The 17,076-nt window shown below is 42.8% G+C and overlaps 1 protein-coding gene across 2 annotated transcripts in view; it reads right to left on the bottom strand.

Annotated features, from left to right (window-relative positions):
• mast1b (microtubule associated serine/threonine kinase 1b) overlaps positions 1-17,076 on the bottom strand; it is an 86,575-nt gene that overhangs the window by 23,261 nt on the left and 46,238 nt on the right. For both annotated transcript variants that reach the window (XM_063016388.1, XM_063016397.1), the window contains exons 4-13: positions 16,572-16,650; positions 14,621-14,690; positions 13,020-13,180; positions 10,933-11,008; positions 10,596-10,805; positions 7,263-7,364; positions 3,593-3,725; positions 2,147-2,214; positions 1,365-1,441; positions 1,014-1,222 (exon numbers count right to left, since the gene is read on the bottom strand). In XM_063016388.1, the coding sequence (XP_062872458.1) occupies positions 1,014-1,222; positions 1,365-1,441; positions 2,147-2,214; positions 3,593-3,725; positions 7,263-7,364; positions 10,596-10,805; positions 10,933-11,008; positions 13,020-13,180; positions 14,621-14,690; positions 16,572-16,650 (1,185 nt within the window). The remainder of the gene's footprint in view (positions 1-1,013; positions 1,223-1,364; positions 1,442-2,146; positions 2,215-3,592; positions 3,726-7,262; positions 7,365-10,595; positions 10,806-10,932; positions 11,009-13,019; positions 13,181-14,620; positions 14,691-16,571; positions 16,651-17,076) is intronic.

Here is a 17,076-nt window from a genome sequence, read left to right as displayed (position 1 = left end):
GGTAGTATGCAGTATGTATCAGGTCAGTATGCAGTTTATACTGGGGTAGTATGCAGTATGTATCAGGTCAGTATGCAGTTTATACTGGGGTAGTATGCAGTATGTATCAGGTCAGTATGCAGTATATACTGGGTAGTATGTAGTATGTATCAGGTCAGTATGCAGTTTATACTGGGGTAGTATGCAGTATGTATCAGGTCAGTATGCAGTTTATACTGGGGTAGTATGCAGTATGTATCAGGTCAGTATGCAGTTTATACTGGGGTAGTATGCAGTATGTATCAGGTCAGTATGCAGTTTATACTGGGGTAGTATGCAGTATGTATCAGGTCAGTATGCAGTTTATACTGGGGTAGTATGCAGTATGTATCAGGTCAGTATGCAGTTTATACTAGGGCAGTATGTAGTTTATACTGCGGCAGTATGCAGTATATACTAGGGCAGTATGTAGTTTATACTGGGGCAGTACACACAAGGTCAGTATGCAGTTTATACTGGGGTAGTATGCAGCATGTACCAGGTCAGTATGCAGTTTATACTGGGGCAGTATGTAGTTTATACTGGGGCAATGTGCAGTATATACCAGGTCAGTATACAGTTAATAGGGGGCAGTATGCAGTATATACTGGGGCACTATTTCTACCTTCACTGACCAGCCAGGAACTTGGGTGAGGGAAAAAAATAAAATAATTGAATCAGTTTATTCATATAGATTTAATTAACAAGGCAGTGGTAGCTCAGCGGTTAAGGTTCTTTGAGCAGAAGGTAGCTGGTTAATGTCTCACACATGTCTGACTGCCACAGTTGGGCCCTTGAGCAAGGCCTTTAACAATCAGTTGCTTGAACTGTACATGGAAAGCAGCTTTGAACAGACGTGTCTGCTAAATGCTGTAAATAAAACAAGTAATGCAGTGTGATGAATGATTTATCCCAAAAGCCTGAACCAACTTTATTAGCATTAGCTATCTAACAGGTTTTAACCAGATGCGTGTGTGTGTGTGTGTGTTTCTCACCCTCCACATACTCCATGACCATGCAGAGGTGTCTGCGTGTCTCGAAGGAACAGAACATGCTGACGACGAAAGGGTTTTCTGCGAATGTGAGGATGTCTCTCTCCACGAAGGCCTGTTGGATCTGGTTCCTCAAAATAAGGTTCTGCTTGTTTATCTTCTTCATGGCAAAACGCTGACGAGTCTCACGATGTCGCACCAGGTACACAGCACTGCACACACACACACACACACACACACACATATTTAAGCAGAAGCAGGTATTGAAGGACCCTGTAGCTCAGGACCATGCAGAAGTAAATCTAGGCTCTGCACCTATCAAAGAAGTGTGGTGGATAAATGCTGTTTTTTTACCCGTATGCACCGTTGCTGATGAGTTTGATGGTCTGAAAATCAGCTTCACCGGGCGGCTTCACCATCTTTATCTTTCCCTGAAAGAAACAATGAATCAGCTGAAATGCACAACAGGTAGATCTGAACATCTTATCAGATTTTACTGACAGGTATTGAGGCAAATGAAAAAAATTTTTTAACCCTTTGATGCACAACCTGGGTCAAAAGTGACCCAACTGAGTTTTTATTTTCTACATCTTTGCAATAAATTTATTTCGTCATTCAAGCTTCCATGAATTTTTCAATTAACTTGTTTTTGATCATCACAAATCCTTATTTCAGTTTTATATTTTTTGCTTTTTTAATAAAAATCATTTTTGTATCACTACCCTTCTAATGCACAACATGGGTCAAAAATGACCCTTATGTATTTACTATGGAAGAAAACTACTGACAGAAACTACTGACATTTGTAAATGTCTGTAGTCAAAAACATATTTACTGATCTTTTGAAAGACAACCAAAGATTAGGCTCTTGAATCTTGAATATGTCCAATACTATTTGCTTGCTAGCTGTTTACATATTCTAGTATAGATAGCTTTTATTAGCTAAGACAGCAAATACATGAATAACTGACTAATGTGCATATGAAAATATTCTTGAATGGATGAATATGGGTCATTTTTGACCCACGTTGTGCATTAGAAGGGGTTTGCTTAGCTTGTGCATCAAAGGGTTAAAACAGTGGTAAATCTACCCAGGAGTGGCTGGATATATTCAAGAAATAATAAAAAAGTTTTACCTCTGTAGAATCATCAGTCTCTGGAGTGAGCGGTCCCTCACTGTCATAGCTTTCCAGATTAACCACGTCTAAAAAAAAAGAGAAACCCAGAGTCAGTAAAAGTTCCTGTATTTAACAGTTACTGCAAATCAACTCATTTTTAAAGCATTCAGCGCTCAATGAGTCCTTAAAACCACTTAATGCTTAAACGTTACATTAACGTGTTTTTTATTTCATTTTCATTAATCGCTTTATCCACCAGGACAACACTTTGCACATGGCATGAAAACCCTGGACCCTCGACCATCTCCTCTACCCTCAGACACAGCCAATTATGTGGCTGGGCTGGCCAATAGCACTGCTGAGACTCGAATCTGGATCTCAGAGGTGGTGGGCCAGCGTAACAGAAAGCATAAAAATTGGACCAAAATTGGCAAATCATTAAGCTTTTAAAAGTATTAACAAATAAGCTTTACTTGGTAAATTGGCAAAAATTAAACAAATACACTTTCAAGACCTTAACCACTCATTCTCTCTGCCACTGTGTGTACTTCATTTGTATATCACTGGAATTAATTTGTTTCATTTTCATGTTTCATCACTCCTTTATTCTGGTGGGTTTGGTTTTCAGAATCACTGGGCGCAATGCAGTAACACACCCCGGACAGGAGGCCAAGTTCCCTCATTAACTCGGACATGTCAATCATGTCTGCATGCAAATGACATGCAAATGAGATCAAAGACATCAATGCAAAAACATCAAAGAAACAAAAGTTGTGTGGCGTATTAAATCAAGATTGGAGTCACACGGTGATGCTCCAGATGTGTTTCTTTGAAAAGCTGTTGAGGAATACAACAGTAACTGCATCTCAGCCATGAGTAAGCAAAGTTGTATTTGAGGAGCCTTTTTAGCTACTACTACTACTACTACTACTTATTAGATTATGTAACATAATTTAACCTTTGACCCCGCCTCTTCGTTAGTTATTATTATTAAATTTAGACTTTACTGTGTCCACATACGTACAGGTATATGTATGCATATACTGTATATATCTTTACTAAGTTCAGTGAAAATCCCAAAGTTTCACTTCATGCTAAAGTAAAATTCTTTTGGATGGTCAGCTGTAATTCAAGAATCACCTAAATTTAGGTCTGTCATGAATTAAAACATGCTGGAACACAGCCGACACAGGTGACACTGTTCACGGTCAAGCAAGCTAGCTTAGAGCGTTTTCTGTGTAATAAAGAATAAAGCCTGCTTCTCAAAATCCACACCCTAAAGCTTGACTACTGTCTGTAGTGTTCTGCCTGAGTGTTTATTCATTTATTTATCTTTAGTAGCCACCCACGTTATTCTGATCAAGGTCATGGTGGGTCCGCAGGCATTAAGCAACATTAGGAGAAAGAATTAAATGCTGTGTTCAGTTCAGTGTGTTGTATTATTCAGTGCTTTTGTGCTCTCACCCTCCAGAGGGTCTCTGGTCAGGCCCAGCTGGCTGATAATGTAGCGTGGAATATCTGTTTTCATCAAGTGTCCCTCTTTGGCGTGGTCCTCCGCCGCCTCCATCAGGAGGTAAAACTCTGCTGGGTTGAACTCCTAAAACACGGGGAGGGCGGGGAATGTCAGTCGCTTTATCCTGGTCAAAGCTTCATCAGGCACAAGGCAGGAATACCCTGGGCAGGGTGCCAATCTATTGGAGATAGACTCAGTCACACCCCCCCCACCCCACCTGAGATACAGCCGATCATGCCTGTGTAGATGCCCGGCAGTTCATCTGGGTGAACTTTGCCCCAGTTTGCCGCTCGCCTCTCAAAGCGCCTCCAGTGAGACGAACTGTTTGATATGACGCGGTAAAAGCGACTCAGGCCATACAAACAAAGCTTAAAATGACTTATTGTACTAAAACAACGAGTGAGGAATTTCATTAGTGGAGAGAATTTATGATCAGTAATAATTAAGAGAAGTTTAGTGTTTCTGTGTCGATCTTTTAATACATTAAACCATGTTAAGCTTTTTTTTTAATGATAAGCGCTTTAGAATCTCTCAGAGAAGCTGATTCTCACAATTTCTCAGAACCTCGAGCTGTAACACCAGTTTAAAAGTGAAACAGTGAGGAAAATCCTAATAAACACAGATACACGTGGAGCTTTCAGACTGGATCTGACGGTTATTCCACACAAATGCAGATTCGTCTCATATTCACACTTTGATGACTTTTACTGCACCTTTCAAGCTGAGCGCTGAACAAAGTGGCAGTTTGTACAGAGGCCTGCAGCTCCTTATGCTAATGCGCCCTTAGCGTAATAGGTCACTGCACCACCCGAGCGTCCACTCAAATTCATGTCATGACTTACTTACTTATCTTATTGAATTTTGAATTCTTGGCAAGATGTTTAAGGCTAAATATTGAATATAGGTTGATAGTTGATGGGTTCGATCCCCAGGTGGGGCGGTCCGAGTCCTTTCTGTGCAGAGTTTGCATGTTCTCCCCGTGTCTGCGTGGGTTTCCTACGGATGTTCCGGTTTTCTCCCACAGTCCAAAAACATGCAGCCAGGCTAATTGGCGACACTGAATTGTCCTATAGGTATCTAGCCGCTAGGATGTATAAACCAGTGCATTGTAGTGCCGGTACCAAGCCCGAATAAATAGGAAGGGGTTGTGTCAGGAAGGGCACCCGGCGTAAAAACTGTGCCAAATCAATAATGCGGATCACGATCCGCCGGCGACCCCTAACAGGAGCAGCCGAGGAAATAGATAGATAGATAGTTAGGACTGCTCTTCTCTAGAGTCCCTTGTCTAATTCACTAGTATTTGAGCCACAGTCTGTGACTGCTGCTGGTTATTCATGCTTCCAGTGGTGAAAAAACAGCGTTTGATAAAAAAGTATCAGGGGTTTTTCATTAGGCTTAATGCCGCGCTCAGACAGAGTGATACAGACTCCACATTACACCCCCACTGCTAAAGGAACAACTAGCATGTGTTTCATTGACAGTCTACACTGATTTGCTAATAAGTGATACGCACTCGCAGGAAATGATTTGGACGTTCAATCTAAATGCAAATGTAATTACAGACGTGTTCTCTTCAGTCTGCTCTGTACTCTGACTTACAGTAATACCAGTCCATAAATTACTCTTCCTAAACTCAAAATGAGGGGAAATGCCTCTGAGAAAATGTGATTTTTGGGATAGAGCCGGATTTCACTGAGGAAGGAGCCTGAACACAAAACGATTAAATGAGAGGAGAATGAGTTTCAGCAGCTACCTGTAATGCAAACTCTCATGTGTGTCAATACACTAGCGCTGGCTGTTATAACCGAAACGACACTGTTTGCTGAACCGTGCACAGTATGTGACTCAGTCGCTTCTGATTGGCAGTGTGGGATCAGGAGGGATTCCCACTGCTTCATCACTTGACCATGCTGGGTCTCATCAGTTACAGACAAGGCGCCTTCTCAAGAAATCAGGCTGTTTCTAAAAATAAAAATGAAAATGAGAGAACTCGGCATGTAACAGACCTCATTTTGTGAGGTGAGAGGGACAAAAAAGACCAGATGTTTAATACAACACTGTAACAGGGCGCATTCACATGAGAAGCGTTTTGCCACGGCGCTAATTGCCGCTTTGCTCAGCACTGGGCTTGATTGGTGCGGTGAAATATCATCAAAGTGCAACATGACTCAAATATTCACTTTAAAACTTGTGTTATAGCTCAGGGTGCTAAAAAATGCTGAGAATGAGCTTTTCCCAGAGAGTCTAACACGCTTATAAACAATGCTGCTCCTACTAGATGGGATGGTAACCTGGCGTGTTTGCACCAAAAATGTCCAGAACTTACAACAGACTTTATCACAGACTGGACTGAACAATGAAGAACTTTCAGTTCAATTAATTCTGTGCTTGTATGATTTGTGTAAATCCTATTTATTTAAAGTATCCTTCAGGCCACCCAAGAAGGATGGGGGTCCCTGCTGAGTCTGGTTCCTCTCAAGGTTTCTTCCTGTAATTTTAAGGGAGTTTTTCCTTGCCACTGTCGCCCTCGGTTTGCTTAAAAGGGGGTTTTGGTCTGTTGGTCCTGGATTCTGTAAAGTTGCTTTGAGACGATGTCCATTATGAAAAAAATTTACATGGTTTAATGCATTAAAAGAACGACACAGGAACACTACAATTCTCTTAATTATTACTGCTCATAAGTTCTCTCCACTAATGAAATTCCTCTCGTTTTAATACAATAAGTCAAGTTAAGCTTTGTTTATGTTAAGCCTCAATTGTTCTGCCTGAGTCGCTTTTACCGCAATATATGAAACAGTTCGTCTCATTGGAGGAGCTTTGAAAAAATCAGCCAAACTGGGCCAAAATTCAATCAGGTCAAGCAGCACCGCCACACTCCATATGAAACAACAACACTGCCAGCACAAACGTGGTTTTGCCACTTCTCATGTGAATGCGCTCTAACAGGGCGGGTGGTGCCTCGGCACTGAAGTGCCAGGTGAAGCCCCAAACCTGCAATAACTAAAAACGAACCCAAGTGCAGGATGCTCATTTAAGGTAGAACAATACTGTGGCTAAAAAAGGACAAAAAGGGAATTCATGTAAATAAATAATGTGGCCATAATAACAGAAACAAAGTAACAAACAAAAAACACAAAAACATCTGCAGCACATAATGGAGAAAGTGGACAGAACAGAAACAGTGTAGAACTGAGAACTGGCTGTCACAATATGGCAAACTGCTCAAAACACCTGCAACAACCAAGTTCTCAAAAAAGAGGGGTTTACAAAATATTTAATACCAAGAACTAAAAGTGCAAACCTCATTCACAAAAAATTGTAAAAAAAAATAATTCTTTTAAATCTTTTTCAAACTGATAAATGTAGAGAGAAAAGATTTCCAATGTTTTTTAATGAACAGTGTATTTTTGTCAATTCAGAATTTAATACCTTTAACACATTAAAAAAAGTTGGGATAGAGGCGTGTTTATCACTGTGTTACATTAACTGTGTCTACTGAGTGCCGACCAGGCCTCTTATTTATTCACTTACTTACTTTCGCTCTCACACTGGCTGTTTCTAATCACTTTTTGCATCTAATTACTCATTTATTTAAACAATACAGCAAAATCTCTCCCTCACCAAACATTCCAGGAGTCGTGCAGGGCGAGAGATGATGAATAGCAGCTTCTTCACCAGGTCTGTGATGAAGGTCAGCTCAGAACTCTCCGAGCGCTCATAGGCCTGAGAGACAGAGAAAAAAGACATTTATTTAGATGGATGATATTTTGCTCTTACAGTAAAACGAAACGAATAGAAAAAGAAAACAACAGTAAAAAGCAAAAGCTAAAGATGAAAATCTATGGAGAAAGCTCAGGCCCTTAGACACAAACACAAAAGCAGAGCAAGACCAAACAGGCTACATGTTCTAGATGTGAACTGTTTCTGGTTTGTCTTTAGGCAAAAGAAACTGTTTCATGTAGTTGTATTGTCGTCACCTCATGTCACTACGCTGTCATTGCTTTGTGATGGTAAGCTGCACAGGCGAGTCAGCTTTCTCCAATTTAATGTGGTTCAGTTGCTCCTTTTCTGTTCTGTCCGTCTCGTACACTTGCTCAGTGGTTGTCATCTTCCTCCATGAGGTTCTTGGCAGTTTTCTAATGCACTTGATCTCAAAAGCCTGACTAGGTGCTGACTGATGCTCTAATTTATTGCAAAGTTTTCATACTTGAAACCATGTCTTAATTTGGCTTCATTGTGTTTGGAAAAACTACACTTCACTTACATAAAAAGCTCATTATCATGGCCATAAGAGATGCAACCGTTCAGCAGCAGCGTTCAGACGAGGCTGTTGCATTAAAACAATGCTCGATTAGTATTAAGGAGCCTAATGTGTGCCAAGGAAACACTGCGTTCTCCACTCTATTACATCACCAGCACTAGAGGAACTGCTTTCAAGAGACGAGTTGCGTCCATGAATTCATGTTGTTTGCATTTGATTATGACTCTACTGTCTTTAATGTGCTGTCCAGTCTCTAGTCATTTCAGGGTTGGACTATTACAACTCCCTCCTGGCAGCTCCTCACATGTCCACTATCAGACCGCTGTTCTTTTCACCGGCTTGCCCACGAAGCCAAAAACTGACCAGCCCCGATCTACCCTAGAGAAGTTATCAAACTCTGTTTTGTACCATATTCAGCAGCAAGACAGAGCTGTTACTTATTCCTGGTTCTGTGTGGAGTTTGCATGTTCTCCCCGTGTCTGCATGGGTTTACTCCGGGTGCTCCGGTTTTCTTCCCAGAGTCCAAAGACATGCAAGTAATGGTTAATTGGAGATTGGACTAAATTGTCCAAGACTGTGTTCGATATAACCTTGTGAAGTGATGAACCTTGTGTCATGAGTACCTAACGTTCCTGTCATGAATGTAACCAAGTGTCTTAGTAACTCCCAGATCAAATCATCTGACAATGTACGCAACCTCTGTGTTTTCCTGGACAGCCAGTGTCCTACTGTACTAATGTAGCCAACATGACAACATCATGCCGGTTTTTCCTCTAAAACATTAAGAAGATTCGGTCATCTCGTTCCATCGAAGCCACTCAGATTCTTGTCCAGTCACTTGTAATCTCACAGTTGGACTACTGCAACTCCCTTCTGGCACATGCTCCTATGTCCACTAATAAATCCTAGCAAATTATTTAAAATGCAGATGCCCGGCTGGTTTTAACCAACCTAAACACTGCCACATCACCCCACTGCTGCGTTCTCTTCACTGGCTTCCTGTAGCTGCACGCATTCAGTTTAAAACACTGATGCTCGCCTGCAAAGCCAAAAATGGACCAGCCCCAAACTACCTTGAGAACTCGTCACACCTCGCTTTGTACCACGCAACCTCCGAGCCACTAGTCTCGCTCACCTTAGTTCTCCACCCAAAACTCGAGGAAGCAGAGCATCAGCATCAAGCCTCTTTTCTGTACTAGCACCCAAGTGGTGGAACAAGCTTCTGTCTCAGTCTTAGTCTCTCACTGTCTTTAAAAGACGATTAAAAACCTTTATCACCTCTTTACTAAGCACTTAAGCTGAGAACTAATATGCGCTTTAAAATACTTTGTTTTAACAGGGTTTTAGCAGATTTGCATCCTTGAACTGTTGTCTACTTAAACTAGAGTAAGGTAATATTAATGTGGAAGTTTTTCACTCTGGATAAGAGCGTCTGCTAAATGCCAAAATGTAAATGTAAATGCTCCCTTTAAGTCATAAGTCTAGCTCATCTTGATACACCAATCAGAAGACAGGCATCCATGCTATTCTCTTATTAGCACCAAGGTCGTAGAACAAACTTTCCGTCTGTTTAAACAGCTTCAAAAGACGATTAAAGACTTTTAGGCACCCAGGTAGTGCAGTGGGATTCCGTTAGCACACCAGCGCCGAGATTCTGAACTCCTCTGTTCGAAACTCGGCGTTGCCACCGGTCGGCTGGGCGCCATCTAGCAAGCATAATTGGCAGTGCCTGCAACAGACTCTAATTGGCAACCATGTCTACTATGGCGGGATGACTGGACTATGTGGGTGGGGTCTTCCAACGCTGTGCAAGGACCCCGATTTAGCAGATAGAGGCGTCTGTGCAGAATGCATGGGTGAAAAAGAAAGGCCGCTAGGACTGTGCACAGGTCGGAGGAGGCGTGAGCAGGAAATATCCCTTCCTTGAATGCAATCAGGGATTCCCAGCAGTGGAAGACAAATTGACTACACTAAATAGGGAGAAAAAAGAGGAGAAAATGCATCAATAAATAGAAAAAACACCTCTATTACATCTTTACTTTTTTTTTATGCATTTTTCTCCCCATTTTTCCTCCTGATTTGCATCCAATTTGTCTTCCGCTGCTGACAAGCACGTCGCTGCCCACGCCTTCTTTACACGTGTACAGCCCTCGTCTTCTCGTCCCTGCTTCCTGCACAGGCGTCTCTTCTGCCAATCAGGGTCCTTACACAGTGTATGAAGACCCACCCACCCACACATAGTCCGGTCCCCACCCTGCAGATACGGTGGCCAATTTGTATCTGCTGCAGGCACTGTCAATTATGCACGCTAGATGGCGCCCAGCCGACCGGTGGCAACACCGAGCCTTGAACCCAGGAGTTCAGAAGCTCGGTGCTGGTGCGTCAGCGGAATATCCCGCTGCGCCACCTGGGCGCCCCATCTTTACTATCTTTATTAATCTAGAATGAATCTAGGGTTCCAACTGATTTGTGTTCTTACATTGGTCTCTATTTGTACTAGAGTAAGAAAATGTTTACTGAGGAAGCGCTTCTGTGAGTTGCTCTGTATGAGAGTGTCTGCTAAATGCAGCAAATGTAAATATAGAGATTTCATAGCATTCCCTGCAACTTTAAAACCAAAACGACACCTGTGGGTAACGTCTGTTAGCATAGCACGCCGCCGCTAAATGTTACAGATACAGAATGACACTCACATCATCCAGGAGTTTTTCCAGGTTCTCCTGGAGCTCACAGAAGTAGACGGTGGTAATGAGAGCCTCCTGGGATTTGTGCAGGCAGTCACGGGCCAGCTCAATGATCTGATGGTGAATAAAGCTCAGGACCCCGTCAGCCAGGGGCAGCACGCTCTCGGGAGAGAAGGACTTGATGAAATCTTTTAACCGTCCCTCCATCTGAGCCGTCGCCTGTCAGAAAGACAAAACAATGATTCAGATGTATTTATTACAACCTCATTACAATCTTCTTTTGTGATTGAAGGTTTGTGATGGAACGTTTTGTATTATCTGTGTAGGGAATCACTGATGTCTGTACCTTTGGGAAGCGCTCTTTGTACACATGGTTCATCATCACTATCTCGTTATCATGGCAGGATGCAGATCGGCCCGGACTGCACAAGACAAACATGAAATAATTCAATCCAGCACAATAAAAATGGAGATCTTTTTTTCCCCAAACCATTCAATCCATCACGCCACAGTCCTTAATGCTGGATTGTGAGACTATCGGGTGTTTTTACTTCTCTACAAGCTGCAACAGGGAAGAATGTGAATATGACTGAGAGGGGAGACAGGACCAATCAGCTCCCAGTCACAGATGGCTGGTAATCTTGGGGTACAAACATGCACTCTCAGAATGAGTAAATGCTTTATTATTGTGCCACTTGAGAGTGGGTAGACAATCCATGCAAACCATATAACAGGACTTTGTATTAAAGCTACTGCTGCAAGACTTTGTTGGATAAAGAAGTGGTCGAGTTGGCTTATCAGACAGATAACGACATGCGGGTCCGTTACCATTCGTGAGGCATTTTAGAAATAAAATTTGGCGCACTATTAGGCAGGTCTTAAAAAACTCTGGGTTTATTGCATAAAACAAATCTAAAACTCTCCCCGTCTTTTTTACCCCGACTCAAAACATTAATGTTAAACCTACATTAGCATTCCCAAGATTTTGGATAAACACGGCGGCTCCAAAGAACCGAAAACTAGACAGAGATTTTAGGTAAAAGCTGGAGATTTGGAAGTAATGTCCTGGTGTATAGATCATCTTCCTAAAGAAGTAGCAAATCACACTGGAAATGTTTTATTTTCTATTAATATCTGACAACTAGTAAAAAGTTTCTGTTTTACACTTTTCTTGATTTTAAAACAATGTTTTTAATCATAAATCTCAAACCTCTAAACTTTGTAACCACTATTTGGAGACCAAAATGTGCAGACTGCAATGAATGTTCCTTCATAGTCACATGACCTAAACACCACTGAGAATTAACTGGTGCATTTAAAGGCGAGAACTAAGTAGCATCACATGATGCTCTTTGGAATGTTGTTAAATGATAGTGGGAGAACATGGATCATTTGTCTATACTGGTTATATGAACTATAATAAAAACATATTACACTGAATGGGTACCGAATGTTTGAACTGATGCCCTCAGGTACAGGCAAATCAAAACTAGGACTAATAGACTGAGAGACAGTTTTTACAACAGGGCCATAGCTCTGTTACACACAAACATGTGACACAACATGTGTCATTCAACGGGTATTGTGCAATTGCAATTTCATTTCACTTTAATGGGACATGTGCAACTTATAATTTAAATTTAAACTGGACATTTATTGCATATGTGCAATAGCTTCTTTTCCTGCTTCGGTTTTGTTTAAGTGCTTTTTTTATATTTATATTTGTATATACTAGTACTATTGTTTGCTGTTGTTGTTTTTCCTTGCACCGAGAGGTGGGGGTTGTATTTCAATTTCGTTGTGTAAGTGTACAAGTACAATGTGCAATGACAATAAATGATTCGTATTCGTATTCGTATATAACATGCCGCTCAGGTGGAACAGCGGTAAAGTACGCTAGCAACCAGAGCTGGGATTCCAAATACATCGTATCGAATCTCAGCTCTGCCATCCGGCTGGGCTGGACGGCTGCATGAACAACGATTGGCCTGTTGTTCATCCAGGTAGGGAGCCAGATGGGGACCTCATAACTGATGCAATTACGACCTCTGCTGGCTGGTTGATGGCGTCTGCACCGAGTCGAGGAACAATGCTGATCAGGGTGTGGCTCTCTGTGCACAGAGATGATTTACATATGAACTCAACAGGTGCAGGTGAAAAAAATGCAGTCGGTTACTGCTCACGTATCGGAGGGGACGTGGGTCAGTTCGCTCTCCTCAATCAGTAGAGAGGAAGCATAATGCAAACATGCAAACAATCGGTAGAAAAAGAGGAGAAAATGTGTAAAAAAAACAAAAAACATATAACATCAACATGTTATAGTATCAAAGTATTAAATAAAAGCATTCAATTGGTTATTGAAATGTTAAATTTGAGAAAAATGCTAAACTGAAGTGTTTTACTAGTGATCGTAGACTGTAGGTGTCCGTGTACCTGAGACTGCGTGAGCGGGGTCGTGTGTGTGGCGAGCTCCTCCCCCCATCGTCGTCAGTGATGCTCTCTGTGCTGCCGAAGTGTTTGGGGATGAAGAGCAGCTCGTCCATGGAGGGCTGATAAGACAGCTGATGGAGACGCTCCTGAGACGAACTGGATGACTGAAACACGGAGAGACAGAGACACAGATGTGTCAGACGGAGATTAGATGATTCAGTGAGTGATTATGATGCTCTGATTAAATCTGCTTCATTCATTCTCCATGATGTGTTTTTAATCAATGATGAGGGGCAGCGGCAGTGCAGGTGGTGCACCTACACAGCTCTTCATCATCATCATCATCTTTATTATCATCTTATACACGTGCATATAATAAACTCATCAGTGTTTATCATTACGCAAAGCTCTTAAAATCAAGAATCATTAGTTATACAACAGCTTTATTAGTATAACCAGTACCAGTAAGTACAGGATGTGCTCTAGCTTTCCTTTAAGCTAATCTACATGCCAAAAATATGTGGACACCTATTCAATTCAGTTGTTTTAGCCAGACTCTTTGCAAATCCATAGATCCAAATGTGTGGGGACAGTTTGCGGAAGAAAGGTCCTTCACTGTTCCAGCATGATTGTGCCCACTGTGCTCAATGCTAGATCAGTCAGGACATGGTCTGGGGAGTCTGGTGTGAGGAACTCGGGTGGTCCGACCTCAAACAGCAAAACGCCTAAGATAGCACAGCGGCAGGGTACATGGCACCACTTTTGTTCTTAGGAAATAAGAAAAGTGGTTTTGCCGTTCAGCCTAAGACATGAGTCTCACTTTGTCTGGCAACGCTGACATGTAGCGTAGAAGCAAGGAGGAGGAGTTCTGCAAAGAGAGTTGGAAGTCAAATAAATATTTTTTGCAATGCAACGTTGGTATGATGGTCAATAAGGTCACAGATACTGTAAAGCTTGTGTGTGCCAATGTATGCTGATAGAAACTATATTATGCCCCACACATTTATAACTCCTCCCCCAGGTTTCCCTTCCGCATCTTGCGTTCATGACAGCCACAACCTGATCGCAACACCTTGCACACTACATGATTTTGAGTTGCAGACAGGTTCAGATATTTAGCATGCTAGATGTTTTTCTTGAGTTTCTTGAGTCGGATTGAGTCGTTGAACAGTTCACACGAGAGCCAATTTTCGAGCCCAGAGCAGATTTGCCTCTGAGCTGGCGCATCTAGCGCCGACTGGTCAGCGAGCAAAAATCAGGGCAAAAATCCTATAGTGTGAATTAGGCATTACCAAAACCTTACAGAAAGTAAAGGCAGTAAAGTCTGAACCAGGAGCTTGGTGCTGTGCAAGTCCTTCTCTACCTGCTGCCCCATCGTGACGTCTATGTGACTGTAATGGTGAAGCTACACACACACACATGCACACACACGCACACACACACACACACAGTCTGTCTCATTTCATTTATCTGTGCTGCTTTCTTTCACAAGGCAGAGATAAGGCTGACGTGAGAGAGATGAGGTGTATAAAATTAAGACTCAGAGATAGACAGAAAGGAACCTGGTAATGTGTGTGTGTGTGTCTGTGTGTGTGTGTAGATACCGTTGAACTGGGTGTGTTGGTGCCATAACCAGATGAAGGAAGGGAAGCCAGAGACCAGCGTCGCCCATCCCTTCATAAACATAGAGAGAGACGGAGAGAGAGACAGCGAGAGGGGGGAGAAGTTCAGTCAGTACCAGATGTGCATTATCACCAGTGTCTAATCACAATTAGATGAGCTGACTCATGTGGATGACCACAATTAATTAGGAGGTTCCACAAGCCGACGTTTTGATGCCCCGGTAAACACGATGTCTGTTATCAATACCAGTCGATTAGTGGGGGGCAGAACAATGCATGACTGGTCGCTGATCATTTTAAGCGTGTTGGAAATGATTAGAGAGACAGTAACTGTACAGTGCAGACCACACAAGCACTTATTACAGGCACATGCACAGTCTGATTGTTTATAACCTATCCCTTCATAAAAGAAGTCGGTGGCAAGCTGGCAGATGTGGGACTTGAACCAGCGACCTTTTATTTACACGATCCAGCATAACATTATGACCACCTTCCTAATATTGTGTTGGTCCCCCTTTTGCTGCCAAAACAGCCCTGACCCGTCGAGGCTTGGACTCCACTAGACCCCTGAAGGTGTGCTGTGGTACCCGGCACCAAGATGTTCGCAGCAGATCTTTTAACTCCTGTAAGTTGTGAGGTGGGGCCTCCATGGATCGCACTTGTCTGTCCAGCAAATCACACAAATGCTTGATTGGATTGAGAGCTGGAGAATTTGGAGGCCAAGTCAACACTTCAAACTCATTGTTGTGCTCCTCAAACCGTTCCTGAAGCATTTTTGCTTCGTGGCAGGGCGCATCATCCTGCTGAAAGAGGCCACAGCCATCAGGGAATACCGTCTCCATGAAAGGGTGTACATGGTCTGCAACAATGCTTAGGTAGGTGAAGTAACATCCACATGGATGGCAGGACACAAGGTTTCCCAGCAGAACATTGCCTCCGCCGGCTTGCCTTCTTCCCATAGTGCATCCTGGTGCCATGTGTTCCCCAGGTAATCACGTGAAAACGTGATTCATCAGACTAGGCCACCTTCCATCACGCCGTGGTCCAGTGCCGATGCTCACATGCCCATTGTTGGCGCTTTCATTGGTGGACAGGGGTCAGCATGGGCACCCTGACTGGTCTGCGGCTATGCAGCCTCATACGCAACAAACTGTGATGCACTGTGTATTCTGACACCTCTCTTTCAGAACCAGCATCAACTTCTTCAGCAATTTGAGCTACAGTAGCTCATCGGATCAGACCACACGAGTCAGCCTTCGCTCCCCACGTGCATCAATGAGCCTTGGCCGGCCATGACCCTGTCGCCAGTTTACCACTGTTCCTTCCTTGGACCACTTTTGATAGAGACTGACCACTGCAGACCGGGAACACCCCACAAGAGTTGCAGTTTTGGAGATGCTCTGACCCAGTCGTCTAGCCATCACAATTTGGCCCTTGTCAAACTCTTCTTACACTTGTCCATTTTTCCTGCTTCTAAAACATCAACTTTGAGGATAAAATGTTCACTTATAGCCTAATATATCCCACCTACTAACAGGTGCCGTGATGAAGAGATAGTCAGTGTTATTCACTCAGGGGTCCAACAGTGGCAATTTGGTCGTAATGAACCAGTAACCTTTTGATTACTAGTTCAGTACTTTAACCACTAAGCTACCACTGCACTATGTGTGTATGTTGCTTGTAGATGTAGCCTAGCGGTTAAGGTACTGGGCTAGTAATCAAAAGGTCACTGGTTCAAGCCCCACCATTGCAAGGTTGCTGCTGTTGGAACCTTGAGCAAGGCCCTTAACCTTAACTGTATACTGTCACAACTGTAAGTCACTTTGAATAAAGGTGTCTGCTAAATGCTGAAAATGTAAATGTAAATGCATGCAGCTCTATAAGAGTTTGTGTGTGTGTGTGTGTGTGTGTGTGTGTGTGTATGTGTGTTTACCGTCTAGTAGAAGCAGCAAAAGAGAAGTGAGCTGGAGTGCTGGGAGAGAAGTTGCGAGGGCTGTCCAGAGGGCTATTTCCTGTACAAACAGGAGGAAAAACAGTGGTCATCCTAAGCATTTATGTGTAAGCTTCCTCCAGAAATGACACACACACAGTGAGCAGACCTGATGATGTGATCCGTCATACTGCTGACACACGAAACCACTCAGATTCTCCTGTAACATCCAGACCTGATTACTGCAGCGTTTTACCTGCTGGGTTATCTTCATGTTCCAAACTTCTGCTTCAAAGCTATCAAGATGCTGCTGCTCGCCTGGTTCACAACCTACCGGATGTGACCCCTCTCATGTGACCCCTATTCTAAAATCAATATGCTGGCTAACAGTCACATTCAGGATCAAGTTTTAAACTCTTGACAGTGTGATTCAGAACTCATTTGGATCTACCTGAAGCTGAATATCCAAGCAGGCATCTACAAAAGCACAGAACACCTTTTCTAGCAT

Source organism: Trichomycterus rosablanca, chromosome 2, assembly GCF_030014385.1.
Source record: "Trichomycterus rosablanca isolate fTriRos1 chromosome 2, fTriRos1.hap1, whole genome shotgun sequence".
In the NCBI taxonomy this organism is placed as follows: Eukaryota; Metazoa; Chordata; class Actinopteri; order Siluriformes; family Trichomycteridae; genus Trichomycterus; species Trichomycterus rosablanca.
This window is presented reverse-complemented; position numbering and strand designations above follow the sequence as displayed.